Source organism: Pyrgilauda ruficollis, unplaced genomic scaffold, assembly GCF_017590135.1.
Source record: "Pyrgilauda ruficollis isolate IOZ18807 unplaced genomic scaffold, ASM1759013v1 scaffold40, whole genome shotgun sequence".
Lineage (NCBI taxonomy): Eukaryota > Metazoa > Chordata > Aves > Passeriformes > Passeridae > Pyrgilauda > Pyrgilauda ruficollis.
This window is the reverse complement of record NW_024525490.1, coordinates 6,070,644-6,089,217: the sequence shown is the minus strand read 5'-3', so window position 1 is coordinate 6,089,217 and position 18,574 is coordinate 6,070,644. Positions and strand designations below refer to the sequence as shown.

At 36.0% G+C, this 18,574-nt stretch overlaps 1 protein-coding gene across 1 annotated transcript in view; it reads left to right on the top strand.

Moving 5' to 3' along the window:
• The window catches only part of KHDRBS2 (KH RNA binding domain containing, signal transduction associated 2), a 311,090-nt gene that overhangs the window by 154,936 nt on the left and 137,580 nt on the right, over positions 1-18,574 (top strand). The window contains exon 4 of the mRNA XM_041477469.1: positions 558-704. Coding sequence (XP_041333403.1) covers positions 558-704 — 147 coding nt within the window. The remainder of the gene's footprint in view (positions 1-557; positions 705-18,574) is intronic.

Genomic DNA, 18,574 nt, shown 5'->3' with positions numbered 1-18,574 from the left:
TGGTGTCTGTTCCTGCGCTGGAACTACATAGTCTTTAGTAGTCCACACCCTTCACACCCAAACTATCCTGTGATTCTGTGTCTCAAATAAAAGTTCTAGGGCATATTTTTCTTTGGTGATACTAAAATGTACAGGCTGCAGATATTTGTTGAAGAACCTAAAGAGTTTACTAAACAATAGTGTTCCAAAATGGTTAAATGCATTTTGGAACACTTTATTCTATGGGGTTTTTGTTGTTGCGAGCTAAGATTCAGACAGATGAATGCAGCTTTTTCATTATGGATTTAATATGTCAGTTCTTACTTCTGGTGTATTTAGCATTTTTTCACTGTGCTGATTGAAATCTGGTTTAGATGATAATTATGCTGGTTTTATCATTCAAACACTCAAAACAGATTTTTAAATCTTTAAGTGGCTTGAACTAGACTTTTATTTCTTAATGGATTTAAAAGTCTGCTTACAGTATGTCCTTCTGTCATGTTGTCTGTGAATGCTAAATCACTGCAAAATTAGTAGATTTCCAGTTTTAAAAAACAAATCCACCCTTTTCTTCATAGGAGGAAGAACTAAGGAAAAGTGGAGAAGCCAAATACGCCCACTTGAGTGATGAGCTCCACGTATTAATTGAAGTGTTTGCTCCACCTGGGGAGGCGTATTCTCGTATGAGTCATGCCTTGGAAGAAATAAAAAAATTCCTGGTTCCTGTAAGTCACTTAAAACATTCTTCTTGACAGGTTATCGTTTTGTTGCATTGAGTTTGTTCCTTTTTTAGACTAAGGAAAAAATGCCTTCACCCTGTTCTGTTGAACTTTCGTCTTTCATTTTTTTGTCCCAGGGAGATGCCAAACAGGCCATTAAGTGCCACAGTTGATGTCTTGATATGTTTTCTAGCTATTTTATTATTTCCATTTGTCATTGTTTTTTGCTTTCTTTTCTTCTTTTCTGGAGGAACTAGTAGATTGCTTTTGTTTTCTGATTGCAGACATTAGTCATTTTTATGACAGTACACTTTCAAGATTTTGAATGTTTAAGTATGTAAAAAAACATTTTAATACATGTAACAATTTACCTAAATATCTTGCTAATGAAGTTAATTAATTTCTTGTGCAGCAAACGGCATGAGCAAAACACTTCTAAGTCATTTTTGTTCACCTTATTACTCAGACCAGTTTGGCAATCTTCCATCAGCTAGGAGAGTGCAGAAATGTACTCTAAAGCTGTGAACTTTTTCTATTTGATTTATACTCAGTATATTACTTTCTGAAATATTTAACTTCATGTCTGTTGATTGTCCTGAAATTCTCTGAAAATTATTTTTTCCTCGTTTTATAAGTACATTCCATGCTATTTTCATACTTCAATTTGTCTTAGAATTGAAGCATATGCATGCTAAATATTAGGTGCAGTAGTACTAGAATTATGTGAGTTGTTTTCTCATGTCTGTCCTGAGAGTTCTTAGTGCTCTAAAGATGTTCAGAACTTACATTCCTTAAAAAGAATATGATGAGACCTTGTTTCTATTTTTGATTGAAAAAATGAAGTGTATGTTCAGGTCTCTTGATAATAATGGAAGGATTTAAAGAGTGCCCTTTTTTAATGAGTAATAGGAAGCCAGGATAAGAGATGTTCAGGCGAAGCATATGAATACTTGCATGGCAGAATTTCAACACCTTTTTTTCTTTGTGCTTCTTGATGTGGGAAAAGAGGAATATGTTACAAGTAAAATATTGAAGTAGACTATTTAAATGTTAAATTTTTAAGCGCAAATAAACTTTTTTTTTTTCTTTTTTAAGAACACTAAGTAGCTTAAGATTGTTAAAAATAAACATCTGAATATTTCTTTTAAATAAAAAAGCTTGTTGGCATCAAGTGCCCAGAAATGAGCTACATTTTAAACAAGTTAAATCTGTCTTTCTAATTTTTCCTTCTGATCTCCTTATGAATGCTTCCAGTTTGGGAACACTGGTAATAAAATACCATTTAGAATTCTTTGAAATAACTATGAGACAAGAAACCATTTTCTTTTTCATGATTTCTGAGTTTATGTTGAACATAAAAAACAAGGGACAAATTAGGTCAATACTGTAATGCTGGCGGCATGTCATGGAATGACATTTTGGCTGCAAGCTAATGGTGAAGATCTGCCAAGGCATTACACTGGAAGAAAATTCATCATTAAGTAACATGTTCCTGAAAAGTCTGGTATGTTATAGCTTAAAATGATAACAGGGCCATCTACAAAATATTCCAGTCATTGTCATTTGGGTAACACTATTTCCAGTTGTTCATGACTTTCTAAAACTTCAGTTTGTTTCTGTAAGAGGTTTCTGTTTAAAGTTACCTTCTTATGTCCGTTTCATTCTGGAAAAGAGCTCCTGCATTCTAGCATGTTTCATGAAGATGGCATCTGGATTTTTAACATCCATCATGTGTTCTGTTCAGCCTGGGTGAATAAGGGAGAGAGAACCGTGTGTTTTCGGAGTAGTACTAAAATTTGTTGTAATATTCAGCATCTGTGCAAGCATATATTTTGTGTGACACATTTATTAATGTGTAAGGATTATATGTGTTTTCAGCCACAAGTATAATAGCTACACTGGAGGAAATATAAAAATGGTTTTTTTGTTATGAGATTTTGAACATTGTTGACAGTGGCAGTAATAGACCCTGTTACAGAAGGCCACCAAATTTGTCAGGTATGATTTGCCCTTAGTGAAGCCAAATTAGCTGTCACCATTCACCTCCTCATTTCACGTGTCTTTGCAAAATTTCCAGGAGGATTTGTTTCCATGATCTTTCTGACCTGAGGTGAGGCTGAAAGAGCTGTAGTTTCCCGTGTCTTCCTTATTTCTCTTTTTGTAAGCAGGGGTTACTTTTCCCCTTTTCCAGTCAGCGGGAGCTTCAGTGGACTGACATGACTTCTCACATGCGATGGGAAGTGGTTTAGCCACTTCCTCAGCCCGTTCCCTCAGCACTAGCAGATGCATCTCATCAGCCCCTGTGGACTTGTGCACCTTTGTGTTCCTTACATATTCTCGAGCCTCATCCTCTCCTATAGTGGGCAATTCTTCATTCCCCCAGTCCCCACCTTTGCCTTCTGTGACCTGGGCAGTGTGGCTGGAGCACTTGTCCGTGAAGACCAAGGCAAAGAAGTTGTTGATGGCCGCAGCTGTCTCCCTGTCCTGGGTAGCCAGGTCTCCTGGTTTGCTCTGGAGAGGGCCCACATTTTCCCTAGGCTTCCCTTTAGCACTGACGTACTTTTCCTGTTGCCCTGGCCAATTTTAATTCTGTCAGGGCTTCTGTCAGCTTTCCTAACGTGATCCCTGGCTGCTTGGACAATTTCTGTATTCCTTCCAGGCTACCTGTTCCTGTGTTCACCCTCTGTTGGCTTCCTTTTTGAGTTTATTCATGAGCTCCCTGTTCATCCATATAAGCCTCCTCTCATTTTTTCCTGACTTCCTCTTCATTGTGATGCTCATTCCTGAGCTTGGCAGAGGTGATCCTTGAACACTAACCAGCCTTTTTGTGCCCCTCTTCCCTCCAGGGAATCATAATCACTCCAAACAAGTAAAAATTGTACTTTATTACTTGTTTATTAGTTTTATCCCCTCTGCTTCGTTTCAGATTTACAAAGCAATTATTAACTGACTGGCTGCAACATGTTTCAAGGGTTTTTCACGCAGAAAGATTGCACTAGATAATTTCCTTTTTGTTCTCTATTTGCAGCATCTCTTGAGTTTGTTTTATGATGTTTTGTTGTTTATAAGACTTAATTTGTTGCAGCAATGAATATTGGGATTGCATGACAAGGATAAAACAGTAGAATGGAACAGTTTTATTTATACCAAATCAAGGATGTAATAAACTAGTCAAATGAGTTTTCACATTGCTTATGAATTTTCTGAAGATTACATGAAATATTGCCCTCAGAAATTACACTGATCATGACAATGGAATGGAATAATGTTTTTATACCTTCTTCAGAAGTTTTAATGAGACTGAATTTTAAGATAAATGCCCAGAAAACATAATAAGAGAAAAGAGATAAATGTAGAACAGGACTGAGAAAAAAAATTTGAACATTTATTAACTGAAGCAAAATTTTCATTAACAACTACTTTTGATTTAAATGTGATTACTTCTTTTTTACTTTCAACCTTACTCGATAACAGGTATCTATATTTTTAGTAGTGAAGATTGTGCCTTCAAACCAGAGTTAGAAACCACTGTCTGTCCCACAAGTTAACACATTTCGAGGCTGCAGCTCGATCTCAGTTGGTACGTTGGGCTCCTTCCAGCAGGCGTTCCAGTGCGTGACTGAATCCCAGTGCCTGCAGCTCTTGGCAGCTGACACATTTCCAAAGCCAAGCTGCTTCCTTTGCTGTCTGCAGCTTCCATTTTGCAAACGGTTTGAGGTCTGTGTGGGTGCTGCCAGCAGGACATTGCTAACTGGTTGATAAGATTTATTCTGTAACTGACTGCTAGTTCTTTGTGGGTTTTATGCAAAATTAAGTCTTTGTGGGGTGTCATATCCAATTACTAGCTGGATACTGCACTCCATTTTTGGTTGATGTTTACTTAGTAGAAAAATTTACATATAATTGAAGTGTGACAAATCAAAAGTCCCATGATTAAGTAGGTAGGATTCATCTCAGAGTCTTGAAACACAACTGTCTGCTCCATTATTTTTCTGTCAACCTAGTGAAAATGAAAACCAGAATGTGTTCCCCAAGTCAAAGTTTTACATTAGCAATCACATTTGGAACTGATGCTAACATATTGGAAATTATCCAGTATTAGCTATGTGGAAAATGCAAACAATAGTGATGCCTGGGAAGAGGAGATGTTTTTCAGCTTCACCTTTGTGACCAACACGGCTTTTATAAAACCCATGGGTATCTGACAGCCAAGTACTTCTGATCCTAAACTGCTAGGGACCTAGGTCTGTGTGAGGAACCTAAGGCTGATGTTAGAGCTCAGTGCCTCAGAATGGGATGCAGGGTCAATAAACTAGAAGGGCAGACTGGGGAGCAGGGCAAGGGGAGGAGAGCCTAGAAGCTTTTCAAGCTTTCAAATCTGCTGATTTTTAAATGGCTTTTATGGCTATTAAATGCAGTCAAGTTTTTTCACTATTACTGACCTATGAAATTCTGCATCACTTCTGTTATATTGGACTGTATAATTTTGATTTATATCCAAACATGCAAATATATTTTCTGAACAAACTCTTAATTCCCATGTCGTAAGGAGTTATACTGTCCTTAGGAGTTCTCTGCTTTCTAACACAGGCAAAATCTTTTTTCTGATTCACATTTTTATCCCTTTAAGCAAAGCATTTTTATTTGACATGGTTAGCATCCCTTGGGAGAATGAGAGAAGCAGATACTGATCATTCATTTTACGTGCGAGTGCTCTGTAATAGGGAGCTATTATGTCGAGGGCAGATTGCAGCTGCGGTGACATGACCACTTTAAAAAGATTGTTTACAACTGTGCGGTCAGAGGATCAGAAATTGAACCAATTACCACTTTAGAAACTGCTGTCCAATATATTTGCATACATTATCCTAGCCACTTGTATCTGGTTTAAATTGTGGCTTATTGGCACCACTCAAGGGCTGGGAATAAACACATGGTCATGTAATGCAGTCCAGTTGATGGGCAATGTCTGGTGATCATCTGCCTGTACAGTTTTCTGTGGGTGTTTATCAGATCAGATCAGATTCTGTTATTAGAAATCACTGTAGTGAGGCAACAAGTGAATGCAGAGTTTTATGTTGTTTTTAATTCAGGGTACAATGTCTTCCAGACTTCCTTGTAAGTGTTCAAATATCTTACTGACTGTTTAGCTTCAATCCTTTTTATCTCACCTTGCTCTATACCATTGATTAAAACAATTTTCTTACCAATCATGTAAGAATATTATCTGTTCTCACTGATCCAGCTAATTAAAGTGAAAAATCACTGAGGAAGAAGAGCCTTTCAGTGAAATTAAAGTTCACTTATTTCGCACTGGAAGTTATTTATGTCATAGCTATTTATGAAAAAATTGAGATCTGTGGGAAATTGAAAACGAACTTTGCTGCAGTTTGTTTCAGTGGGCGCAATTAAAAGATCTTAAAGAAAGGTTTACTTCCTTGAAGGTCTTTCTCTGTCTGATATTGCAAAAAGAAATTATTTTACCTCAAACATACATTTACTGTAAATGTAGGAACTATCTAATACAGACCAAAGTTACAAATAATCTCTGTACATACAGCGCATGTAACAATTCTGTCAGTTTTAGGTATATTACATTTATTTTGCACATTTTTTATTAGCCATCTGAATTTCTTCTGTGCTACAGTATAATATGAAATCTCTATTTACACACCATTTCATACTCCATGGTTTTGTAGTCTTATCTTTGTTTCTAGATAAGCTATAGTGTGGGTGGGGGGATGCCAGTCTTTTTTTTCCTCTTTCAAAGAACCTCAACAGGCAAAATATTTCCCTAAATAAGATGCTGAGCAGCAACAGAGCTGCACCTCTAAAACTCATCTTTTATGCCTAAGTAAATAATTTACACTTGCACATTCTTCAAAAATACTTGCAATAATAAATAATTAGTACAGTAATTATTTTAAAACTGTGCTAAGGAAAAAATTTAGCAGCTGCTTTAGCTGTGTTGGGTTCTGTTTATCCCAGTGTGCAACATCTCTGACAATTTCACACACAAGTTTTGATAATCAAGGAAATAAAATTCAGCGATTCTGTCAAGGCCTAAAATGTCATAGCACTTTAGCTCTTCACAGCATTTTTTCCTAAACATTTCTTAACAAATCAAATTATTATCAATACATTCAAACATCTGTATACTCAAGAGAGTCATCACAACTTGTGGACTGTGGTTCTTGACTTTTCACAGATGCTGAAGTTTTTCCTAATAATGAATATTGGCTAATTGAGCAGCACTTGTGTTGTTTAAACCACTTATTTTAAACTTCATGAAAATAATCCTAAATTTTCCCCTCAAAGTGAATGTTTAGGGTTGGAGATGTACACCAAAAATGTTTCAATTTTTCAGTTGAAAATTAAACTCCATTATTTGTCAACTGAATGAATTTTTTAATATAGTTATTGATACACAGTATGGACTACTGATTCTTTCTGCTGTAAAGCTATAAAATGAATAGCAATACAAAGAGCACGTAATTAATCAAATGTTTTCATATTTATGTAATGAAGAGTGGGTCATGTGTTGACATGCCAGACTAACAGGATCTTTTTCCTAGGCTTAGCTCCCAGCTGCTTCAAAGCAATTGAGATACTTTGCCATATCTTGTGTGGTTTAAGGGTTGATACTCCCACTGTGAGTGGATTAAGACCTCTTTAGATATTCCAAGGCTTATTCAGCCTGTGAAAGCAATTCCTTGGTGATCTCTTTCTGACACACGAAGGAATCAATGTAAGAGGCTCAGCCTTGCTGTCAGAGCCAACCCTTTCAGATGAACCAAAGCCCCGAACCTGAGCAGGGATTTCACGCTGACCATTAAACTGAGCATGCTCTTTAGACGTGGCACTAGTTTAAAGAGATACTTATAACTTGCTTGGTGAGTCCATATTCATCAGCAATTTTAGGCTTGTCTTGCTCCTTCCTTTTCTTAGGGCAGGTTTTTCACCAGTGGCAAATCAGAAGAAATTATTTCAGTGCAGGTGATAAAATTCATGCAGAAAAAATTAAATCCCACAGTATTGCTACTGGTTTCTTAATTGCTGGTCTGTAATAGGTAGCAAGAAATTTGCTGTGGTATTGCACATTAGACTGTTCACCTTAGCAAGACCACCAGACCCTCCTGCACATGTGGTATTTCATTTAAAGTTCTGTATGTGAGTACAAATTTGGTCAATCAACTCAACAATAAAGGTTGTTTGTTTGACCCAGTGAAGAGTCTGCAGCTTTGTGGCTTGAAAATAAAATTCCATGTGGCTCTGTATAAAAGAAGGCACAGAAAGTACAATTAAAATAAGTGGTTTGCATGCAAGGAATTACTTTGTAATCATGATGAAAAAAAATGTGCAAGATGTTTTTAAGTGCTCCCATCGCATATATTAGTATCTTATCTTTCCCCCAGAGTCAATAAGAAGAAAGAAAAGGATGATATCTGGTTAAAAAAATAAGACTGAAAGAAAGAAATATGAGTTACTTATTTTGGCTCATTCTAGGAATTGGTTATTGGCTTTACCAGATTACTTTAACTTTCAGGTTACTTATCTCTGTGTTTAACATATATCAGCAAAGTGACAATGGGATTTTTAAGGTTTAATTCATTTGTGAAACTACACTTAAATCAATAAAAACATTTGTGCTATCATTCACATTGAAAACCATACTGCAGATCCTACAGTGTGTTGGGGGTTGTTTTGGTATTCTTTATTTATTTTTAAAAAGGAAGAAAAAAGGTTATGGTGCTATTAGTAAATATATTTTTTTTAATGCAGCAAAAGTCAGTGTAGTCAATTCTGAGGATGTTGAGTTATGATGACTTAGGAAAACCTGAAAGAAAATCAAAAATGCGGAGTAATCTTACTTCAATTGTGTTCTTTCAGCTTTCAGTAACCAAAAATTCAGTCTTTTCAAGGCTGCATCCAAGACCATCGTGCCTTATACCCTGTGGTAGCTTTTACTTCCCTGAGTTCGTTAAAGGCTTGTTTTTGAACCTTAGTTAGGCTTTTGGCCTCAGAAAAACTTAAGATTGCAGTGAGTTTGACAGTTCAGTTACACACTGAGTGTAAAAACCAAAAGAAAACCCTAAATTCCACTTCCTCTTGTTAGTTTTAAAGGAGTTTCTTAAAAGTTTTTAAGTGCCTTCATCTTCATGCATGGTTAAAAGCAGAAGATTTCACAGCAATCCTTACTCCTTTGTTGTTCTGGATTTGTTTCTCTTCTAGCTCCCAACTTTTATTGCAAAGAAGCAGAAGTAGCTCTGGTTTTCCATTACATAATTCTGACTATCTTTCTCTCTCATCCTTATCTTACCTCTTTAATTTTTCTGTTGGGCTGGGATGACCAGGATGGCAGAGAGTAGCTCATCTTGGTAGTCCAGAAGAAGTCCAGTAATGGATCTTCTGTTGTTTTGTGGTTCAGTGTTATGGATTTTTCTAGTGCTATTCACCATTCATCCTGCTTGCACTGTTTTGCTGTTTTTTAAATGGCATTTGTAAAAAAATCCAGGGCATCTTTCTTGAATGATAATAAATAATAAGGAGCTATTTACTTTCAGTATTTTGATGCTTATCAATACTTCAGTTTAATTATTTTCATAGCATTACTTTGCATTTGTCATCACTAATTTTTTTTCAGCTAGTTTTATTTCTAGTAATAGAGTATAATGAAACCTTCCAGCAATTCTGCACAATAACCTTTAGATTTTATTGCTTTGAATAATTTATTGAAATACTATCACTTCACTATTCAAGATTTTTAATAACATTTATAAATACGATGAGCAGACTAGATTTTTTAATCACTCAATAAATTCGTCCCGTCAGAAAACAGCAAATTGCAATAACGGTCCAACTATTTTTAATATTCATTCTCCTTTAACCAAGAGAGAATTCCTAATCAACAACGTGCTCTGTTTTAGCATTTGACAACTTTTGGTCTGGCAAATGAGAGTTTTTGTCTCCATGGATGGAGATGTTTGAAAATGGATGTCTCAGTTGCTGTGTGCTAAGATATATGATATAAACTTGTTCAGAAATAACCTGCATGGAGGATAAAGATACATTCATCCGTAGAATGTACTTCTCCAAGATGGTAAGAGTTGCCTGTATACACTCAGCATGTGCAAACATGAGGGTTTAGTAAATAAAGGATATACATTTGTATATATATATATATATTTGTATATATTGATGTTTTGAGAGGTTTTAAATCTTCTAATGGCAAGGAATAATTGACAAAACTTCATTGACATGAGATTTTTAAAAGAAAAAATAAATTTAAATATTAAGCTGAGAATGAAAGACTGGTGGTTGACTATGGAAACAGCTTTCAACGTTAAAAAGGAAACAAGTTTAGTTTCATATGGTTTTGGTTCAACCCAAGCAATGAAGGGATGGCAAAAAACTGAGGAACAATGACTGTGTAAAAATCAGGAAAGATGCAAAAGACAGATTAATGACAATCAAGTTTACAAAATAAAAATTCTGTATTTAATTGAAGAGTTGTGAAGGAAATATTTGGCAGCAATGCAGCGATAATACAAATGAGTTTAAGGAACATAGTAAAAATAAAAGGAATCCTAAAAATATACATACTTCAGTCCCTGGAGATGGTAGCATTATCAGTCATTAATGATGCAGAATGTTCAGGCAGGATGTTTCCATAAATATTGGTTGTGTAACTGGAAAAATAAAGTATATATATTTGTACATATACTTGGTATACTTGCATTTTACCAAAATGATGGAATACTTTGCAGTTGCTACTATAGTAGTGTTAATTTTAGAAAAAAATCAGGAATGTAGAGAAGAGTAATTTTGCACTGGGCTAAGAGCAGCAGTACAGCTTTCTAGTGGCTTGTTTCTCATGCTTTGTGTTTCATGTTTGGATTTTGGTCGCTCAGGTAGGGGGAGCGTTCTCAGTCTGAAGATTTTATGAATATCAGGCAGTCACCACTTTGTTCTTTTGGTGGTTTTTTTTTTTTCCCCCTTACTTTATGGGGGCATGTACAATATCTTCCTCACAGTGTGGAGGAGCACTTCCATGAATTTGGGAAGGATTGACTGTTTTAGGAGTCAAGATACCTGTCAGATACAGCTGGAGTGGACCAGTGAGCCAAAAGTTAGTTGTGTTGGAATGACAAGCAGTGGAATAAAAATGTAGCCAGGGAAAGAAAAACTTGCAGTAGCAGCATGATTGTGCACTGATTTTGCCATGACCAGCCTTGCAGGAGTCCTTCACTGAATAGCTGGGAAAGTTTGCAGCTTATTTTAAAAAAAAGAGAAAATAAACTAACCAATACTTTGGTATTCTTATGTCACAATGAAAAATGACTCAACAAATCTCAGTTCTGGTTCAGTGAGAGTTTGTTGACAAAATTGTGTTAGTGACATTAAATTCCATTAAATATCTATCCATATTTATGATGTGACAGGGCTCAAATGTTCTTAATAGGAACATTTCTCTAAATATATATGTCTGTAGCAATTTTCTTAGGTAGTTGAAGTGTGAAATTTCTTTGTCTGTCAAACCTGCTTTGTGTTACCAAATTTTGAAGATGGAGATTTGCATCTCGATAGTAGATTATTTCATTCCAGCACAGCGGGTTCTTTTGGGTGAGACCTGCACAGGTGGTGCAATAGTTAGACCCTGTAGCAAAATCTGTAGCCATTTAGCAGATTAAGAGACTTCTGTGTGAGAGAGGTTATCTCAAATTACATTCCCAGCTATCAGCCCCCTTACACCAGCATACAAAAAATGCTGATAATTAGGATGCATTTTATAACCTGCCTGCCTTCTGAGTTTACACACATCACTTTGGAAACATCAAGGTGAGGGACAAAACCTTCAGATAAGCTGTGTGAAGCTGGAAAACGCTTTTAACAGGAGAGGAGGCATTCCAGAGCTGCCCTTATGTCATTGACTGCAAAGGGAAACTGTTTGTGACTTGCATTAAAACAGAAGAAAATTCTCGTAGGTACATGAGTCTTTTTTGAAAGAAAGTCTATACAAGGCATTATCTTTCTGAAGAGTCACATGATGACTCTAGAGATTAGTGATCAGGTTTGTTCAGAACTGACTGAAGGTTATTATGCAGACAGAGAAGTAAGGCAATCCCAAGGCTGTAAATGGGATGCAGCTGGGAGTGGTGGCACAGGATATCAGTAGCTAGTAGGGACAGGACCTCATTCAGAGGGGAATGCTGAGGATATACACAAGAGCCAACAAAAGCCTGCTTAAGAAGAAATAACTCATGTTGCATATTTGAATTACTTGAGTACAATTACTGCCTGCCTCCTTGCTTGCATTTTCTCTCAGCTGTTTGAAAACTCTGATGCATGCAGTTTCTTTTTTCACTTCTTACTTACTAAACACAGAAAGACATTTGAGCTTTCTCCTTTTGACATGCTAGAACAAGGTTTGTGTCTGTTGGGTATCAACTCAACTGCTGTGTTATTTCCATGTTGGCATAACTTGTGAATGACCCAGTGAGTAACAGCTTAGTTACAGTGCTGTTGAAAAACCAGTTTTTAGAGCTAGATTGGAGGAAGTGAGAAATTCTTGAAAGCAGACAAGCTCAGCAGGATCTGCGGCTATTTCTGACTGAGGTACATACTCAGTGTTTCTGTTTATAATGAATACTTGCCATGGAGTTAAGCCTGAGGAGAACAAGTACAAGAAGGAGCAGAACACAATGGAAAATCCTTTGAATTTTCCTTTGATTGTTGATTTACTTCTATAAAGGCTGTTAAAATGCTTAAATAAGACACTGAACAGTAGTTAAACCTGGGCTCTAATATTCTGATTAGACACGATGAATAGATGTATACTGTCCAAGAGCTGTCAGTGGGACGACCATCAAAAACACAGGCAAAAGCTGATGTTTTTTCCAACCAATATGGGCTTCAAAAGGTCAGGGAGAACATTACAGAGGGGAAAAAAACCCAAAAGGTCACTTCTAAGAGTAAGATTTGATAGCTCTTAGTTGTTTTAATTATTTGATTTACATCATTATTACTTTTGAGAAAGTGAACAAATAACACCTTGTTCTAAGGACATATTCCTGAGTTGTTTAAATTTAGTCATGAGTCCTTGGCCTATAGGATTTCCTTAGGTGCCAAACACTCATGGGCCACTGAGTTAAAACAGACAGGGAAAAGCAACCAAGAGCTGTAAAATAGCTGTAGTTACAGTGGGTTTGGGAAACCAGAGCTAGTATCTCAGAAGGGCTAAGAAAATTTCCTCAATGTCAAAAACAGGAATTGCATAAGTCACTTCATGGTAAATCACAGGATGAACAACTGTTATCTGTTCCCTGTCATTACTCCTAAACTGATCAGTTACAAATCAATGAAAGAAACCAGTGCTAAATTAAACAAGGATTTTGCTCTGATTTTGGATTGAGATTTCTTTTCTGCCTATAAACACATCAGAAAAACAGATTGTGCCTTGGCTATTGGCTGGTCTACACTTGTATTTTGCTTTGAAAAGCACTTAATAGATTTATGTGAGTCTGTAAAATGAGCTGCATCCAGAGTAGGAGTTTGCATACCAGACAGAAGGCAGGTGCAGTTCAAGACAGAGGTGATAGAATGCTCTGAAAAAAAAAAAATTGTGCTGGGAATGGGAATCCTGACAGTCTGCTTGACTACCACATATTGTGGGGTACAGTGGGTGATTCATGTCATACAACGGGATGAGTCCCTGATACGCTATTGCATATCTGCACAAGAATGGGGGTTTTCCATCTCCATCTGTCTCCCAAACAGTGTGAATATGTTGCAGTATGTTTAAGGATATCTTTCATTTGGTTAATCACTCAGAGCTCAACTTTTTGCATGGTCAGAAATTATACTTTCTGCTGGATACTGCTGGATTGCAAAAGCCTGTTTCGTTTTGTAGTGCAATCATGTATTGCAATATCACTTAAAAATAATTTCTTCTTTGTCACATTTCAAACTGACAGCTGACTCATATCCTTAATATTAAAATCAGAAACAAACAAAATCTGAATGCATCTCATTTTCTGCTGAACCCTAGTCTGTTTTTTTTTTTTTTAATTACTGTATCCAGCCATAATTGAAGGCTATTTATATGGTATATCAATTAAATCTCAACTTGTACTTCAGGTCTTTAATAATTTCTGGACTAGAAGTGATTTTATGTAGTTTAAGGCCAGCAGGAGCAGAGAATCTACGTTAATTTTGTGTACATTATGGTATATTATTATAGTGTACATATTGAGTTTCTTATAATGATACGTATCTCTGTACTTACTAGGAAGTATATTGCTATAATACAATGTGGTCTATTATTCTATAATGTTGGCCTGTTAGATTTCTTCCAGCTACCCTTGCACTAAGACCAGTTAGTTGTGCATCCTGCTCTTAGGTTATCTAGCTGCTCTGCACAATTGCTCTGATACTGCCTGGCACCCAGAGCAGGTGAGGAAAACTACCTGAATGAGCAGCTGAGGACTTTTATGAATGGAAAAATCAATATCTCCAACAATTCTGGTTAGAGACTGAGAATCAGGAAGGTAGGAAAATCCCTTTTTCTTACGAAACCTGGCAGTTTTCATGCTGTGTACAGGGAAAAAGCATTATGTAATGCACCTGAAAGGTTTTTCTCTACTGGCATAAACTGATTGGTGTACTGTCTCTAAGGAATAGCAAGTTTCTTGTGGCTCACAAGTATTTCTAGGGAAACTAGTTACAAGGATATGAAAGAATGCACCTACCCAGTATTGTATTGGGGTCAGAAAAGCTTCTTGACCCTTCTAAGCGACTTGCACACATCTTCTTTAGGTATGTATGGAGCATGATGGAATAATCTAAGCAGTTCCACAGAACTTGCAAAGAGAAAATCAAGAGAGAACTTGTAAATTCACAGATTCTAAAAATAGAAGTTTGACTATTTCCTTTGTGTCACAGCCCACACAGGCAGTAGTATTTCTCATAAAAACTGTATTAAATATGTGTTTCAGAAAGATACCAAATCTCACTTCAAGTGCTTTAGATGATCTGGAGTTCATCATCTGCCTGCTTGGCTTTAGATATCCTCACTGGTAGGAAAGTTGGTCTGTGTTCCAAGCTGGTGTTTTTTGCTCCTATATTCAGGATTTAGTTGGTAGTTCTGTGTCTTTCCCACGTTAAAAGCACCTCCTACTCTTTCCAGCTAGTGGAAAGAGGGTCTCCAGAAAGAGAGTGTCAAAGAAATCAGATGTTTCCTCAAACATGTTCTTCGGTAAACAGAATATTGTTAATAAGCCTCATTTCACAAGACCTTCTTTTTTCTTTTCCTATTTGACTGCCCTCTCAACTCTTGAATCCTGACCCTGTTGTCAGAAGAGCCGCATAAATCTGTGACAGTAATCTAGCCCTCACATTTTTACCACCCACTAGTTTAAAAAGCGGTACAATAAAAAAGGATTTGATATAATTGTCCAAATAGTTACTAAGAATATTTAATATTGTTGAGCCAAAAAGCAATTTCTGAGGTCATTGCTCTGCAATTTTATAGCCCTCAAAAAACCCCCCAGAAAAACTATACCACAATACCAGTTTGCAAATCATTCAGTATAGTCCCTGGTGATTTATTATAGGGCTTAAATCTAGCCATTAACTGATAAAAAAGTTCAGGTGAGGTGCCTGATCTGGAAATGATAACATACTGTGGAAATTGTCTCATGTCCCATTCTATTAGAGAGGTAAATGTTCCTATCTACAAAAAAAACTCCATTTTCAGTGCAAATACAGAATAAGAACATGAGTTGAATGTCTGCCTCACTGTTTTCTGTAAAAATCTTTACAATTTCCTCTAGAAAAGATACCCCTGGCCTATTTTTTTTTGAATGGGGTAGAGGAGAATTGAAGGGAGTGATCATACTGTATTACTAAGTTGCCCTTAATTGTACTGATCACTCTCATTTCACTGATGTGCTTTTCTTTCATAATCAGTCACCCACATTAAGGGAAAATATGTGTACATCCTTACTGTATTTTTTACATTGTTTTTGTTTGAAAGATGCATTTAACCAAAATATCCTATTGCCCAGTGCCACTTTTTTAATGTCTCTGGCATTTGGGTTATGAGGGTAGCCTGTAAGATGCTCCTCAACAGCAAATACAACCTGGCCTCTTTTAGCAACAGTATAGTTTTTTTGCAGTTACTTGTTATGATACCTAGCAGATATCCCCAAGAGAAAGTCAGTCCCATTATACATATTTTTCTCCCTATGTAGTAAGAGCAGAAGGAATATTTTGTTTTCTTGTGCAGTTAAAATGGTCTGTGACACATGCACACCAATAATCCATCCTTTGAGTGAATAAAGCTCTAAGTCCAAGAATCTGATTCTTGTCTTGTGAGCATTTGTCCTTGCGGTAAATTATCATCTTCCTATCTCATCATCCCCCATGAGATAGTGCTTAAAAAAGAATCTTTTCTGCCCTTTTTACAGTGTGCCAGTTCCTAGATCCTACCGGTGAGTTCTCTCTTAGCTCCTCTAAGCTGGTGTTTGTCCCATCTGTTGATGAGACCACATATAAAGGAGAAAAGAATGGAGAAAATAACAACAGCAGAATGGGAAAGGTAAAGAAAACCAAGGGGAATAAACAATGAAAATTAATTTAAATGAACTACCAAAAAACTTATGAATAACAGTGGAAAGATACTATCCATGGTTGCAGCATCTATGAGAAATTTAGATGCCTTGAATTTTTCCTGAAATTTACGTTTTCAGGAAAAGTAGCTATTAAGATTAATTAAGAGTACCATAAATATTTATATTATTTTAGTTATGAAAAATTAATTCCAAAGTGTGTGAAAAAAATTTAATATTATTCATTCTTGTATTTTTCATTTTAAATGTGATAGAAGCATTTTTAGGAGGGTATATGCAATAACTGGTAAATGCCATGTAAAAATTCCACATTGCCATTAATATATTGATGTGCACATTCTTGATTTCAAAGAGAAATTATGATTAATTATTACAGCATGCTCACACTTTTGATAAAATATTAATAACTTTAATTTTGCAGAGATTGACAGGCTAGCTAGGGTTGGATTTCCCACTTGAATTTTTACTCAGTGAAAAGTACAAAATATCAGATGACTCACAGAAAAAGATACTAAATTGAATTTTTTATTTCTTTCTATAAATATCAATATTAAATGGTTTTAGAGAACAAGAGGTGAACTCTCTTGTGAGTTAGTGTGCCTGACTTTGTCAGACTGCTGGAGCTGCTTCAGCTGGGAGTCCTGCTCCTGGGAATGACAGTTTGATTACAAGGTCTTCTCAGGAGTTCACTGGTTGTCTCTGTTGTGTTTTTGTATATATTTATTCTTGCCCAAACCTTCTATAGTCGTTTACTTCTCAGTGAAGTCTTACTGCATTTTTGCAACAGTAATTCTGACTTCTTTATTGAGTCTGGGGAAAACCATAAGAAAATTAGGGAATTCTAAGCAATATATTGCAGTGTTAAGCTACCTGATAATACTTGTAGTGTGTGGGAAGTTAAACTGGAGAAGAAGGCAAATAACTAAATGGCATTTTTACCTAGGATCATACCAAAACTTTTGTTGCAGTTGGTTAAGTGCAGAGTTCCACTGGGTACAAATTCCTCCAGTAACAGTGTTAACAGACTGAGACCATGGGATTATGTTGCAGAGAAATACAAGACTTGCTGTCATTTGCGTTGGATCTTTGCCATGAGCTGTGTATAGCAGGAAAGAGTTTTGTGTGTATGAATAAGAAATAAAGGTGCGTGTCCATGGGCAGATGTCATAGCACTGGTAAACAGCCCAGAAGTGAAGGCTCTTTTACAATAATTTCATCATGCTTTGAAGAGCTCTAATCATGCTCAGAGGAGCTGTCAACATTATAAAGAATAGATCTGCAGATGGAGACAAGATCACCTGCCAGGCTTTAGGTATCTTAGGGCTGAGATATTTTAGTGGAGTTGTTGAATATTTTAGTTACTTGTTGAATTAAAATCAGAGTAGTAATTTATTTTCTTCAAGGTTAAGTTAGAAAAGATGGAGCTTGATATTGCCATGAAGCATGTATTTTAATAAAAAGCACTCATTTTTCTTGTTGCTTTAATAGGGTTTTCTTATGTATATTTTCCTTTTGTACAATTGCTAGTTGAATTTAAACATTGTAAGGCCATAAATATAAATTACTGAACAACTGAACAGTCTCTTTTTCAGTTAGAAAGCTTGATCTGGAGATTATATCCTCAGGAAATATCTGAGTGCTGCTTATGGCGTTTCTTTTTCATCAAGTTTGTGTCCCTGGAGTTCAGAAAAGATTCCCATTTCCTCCCTGCTTGCAAAGAAATTAGGTACTTTATAGGAAAGCAAATACATGTCCCCTCAAACTCCATCACAGTATATATGAATCCTTTTTAAAAATACTTAGAGCTTGAGCTGGCAAAGCCAGACAATGGCATACTAATACATTGACCCAAACTGTAGGACTGCATTTACCAAAGAGATGTAGAAAACATCTTGATCATGGCTGGTCAATACAGAATTGTCCAAATTAAATGAATATTTTAAAAATAGTATCTCCGTTCATGTACAGGGATGTGTACAGATGTCGGTATTGTAAGATTTTGTATCAGCTCTGGGTTATTAGTGAATCAAATTAAAGATTATCTGTTTAACTAGAGTCTGATTAAATATTGAACATTTACTCTGTACAATTTCATTACTTTCTTCATTTTGATACATGCACATTGCAGTGCATCAGATATTTGGTGATTTTCTCTACTGTTTTTCTCTCTGACTTCCCATTGTTAGTTCCCAAGCTCCAGGAAATATATATATATATATATATATATATATATATATATATATATAT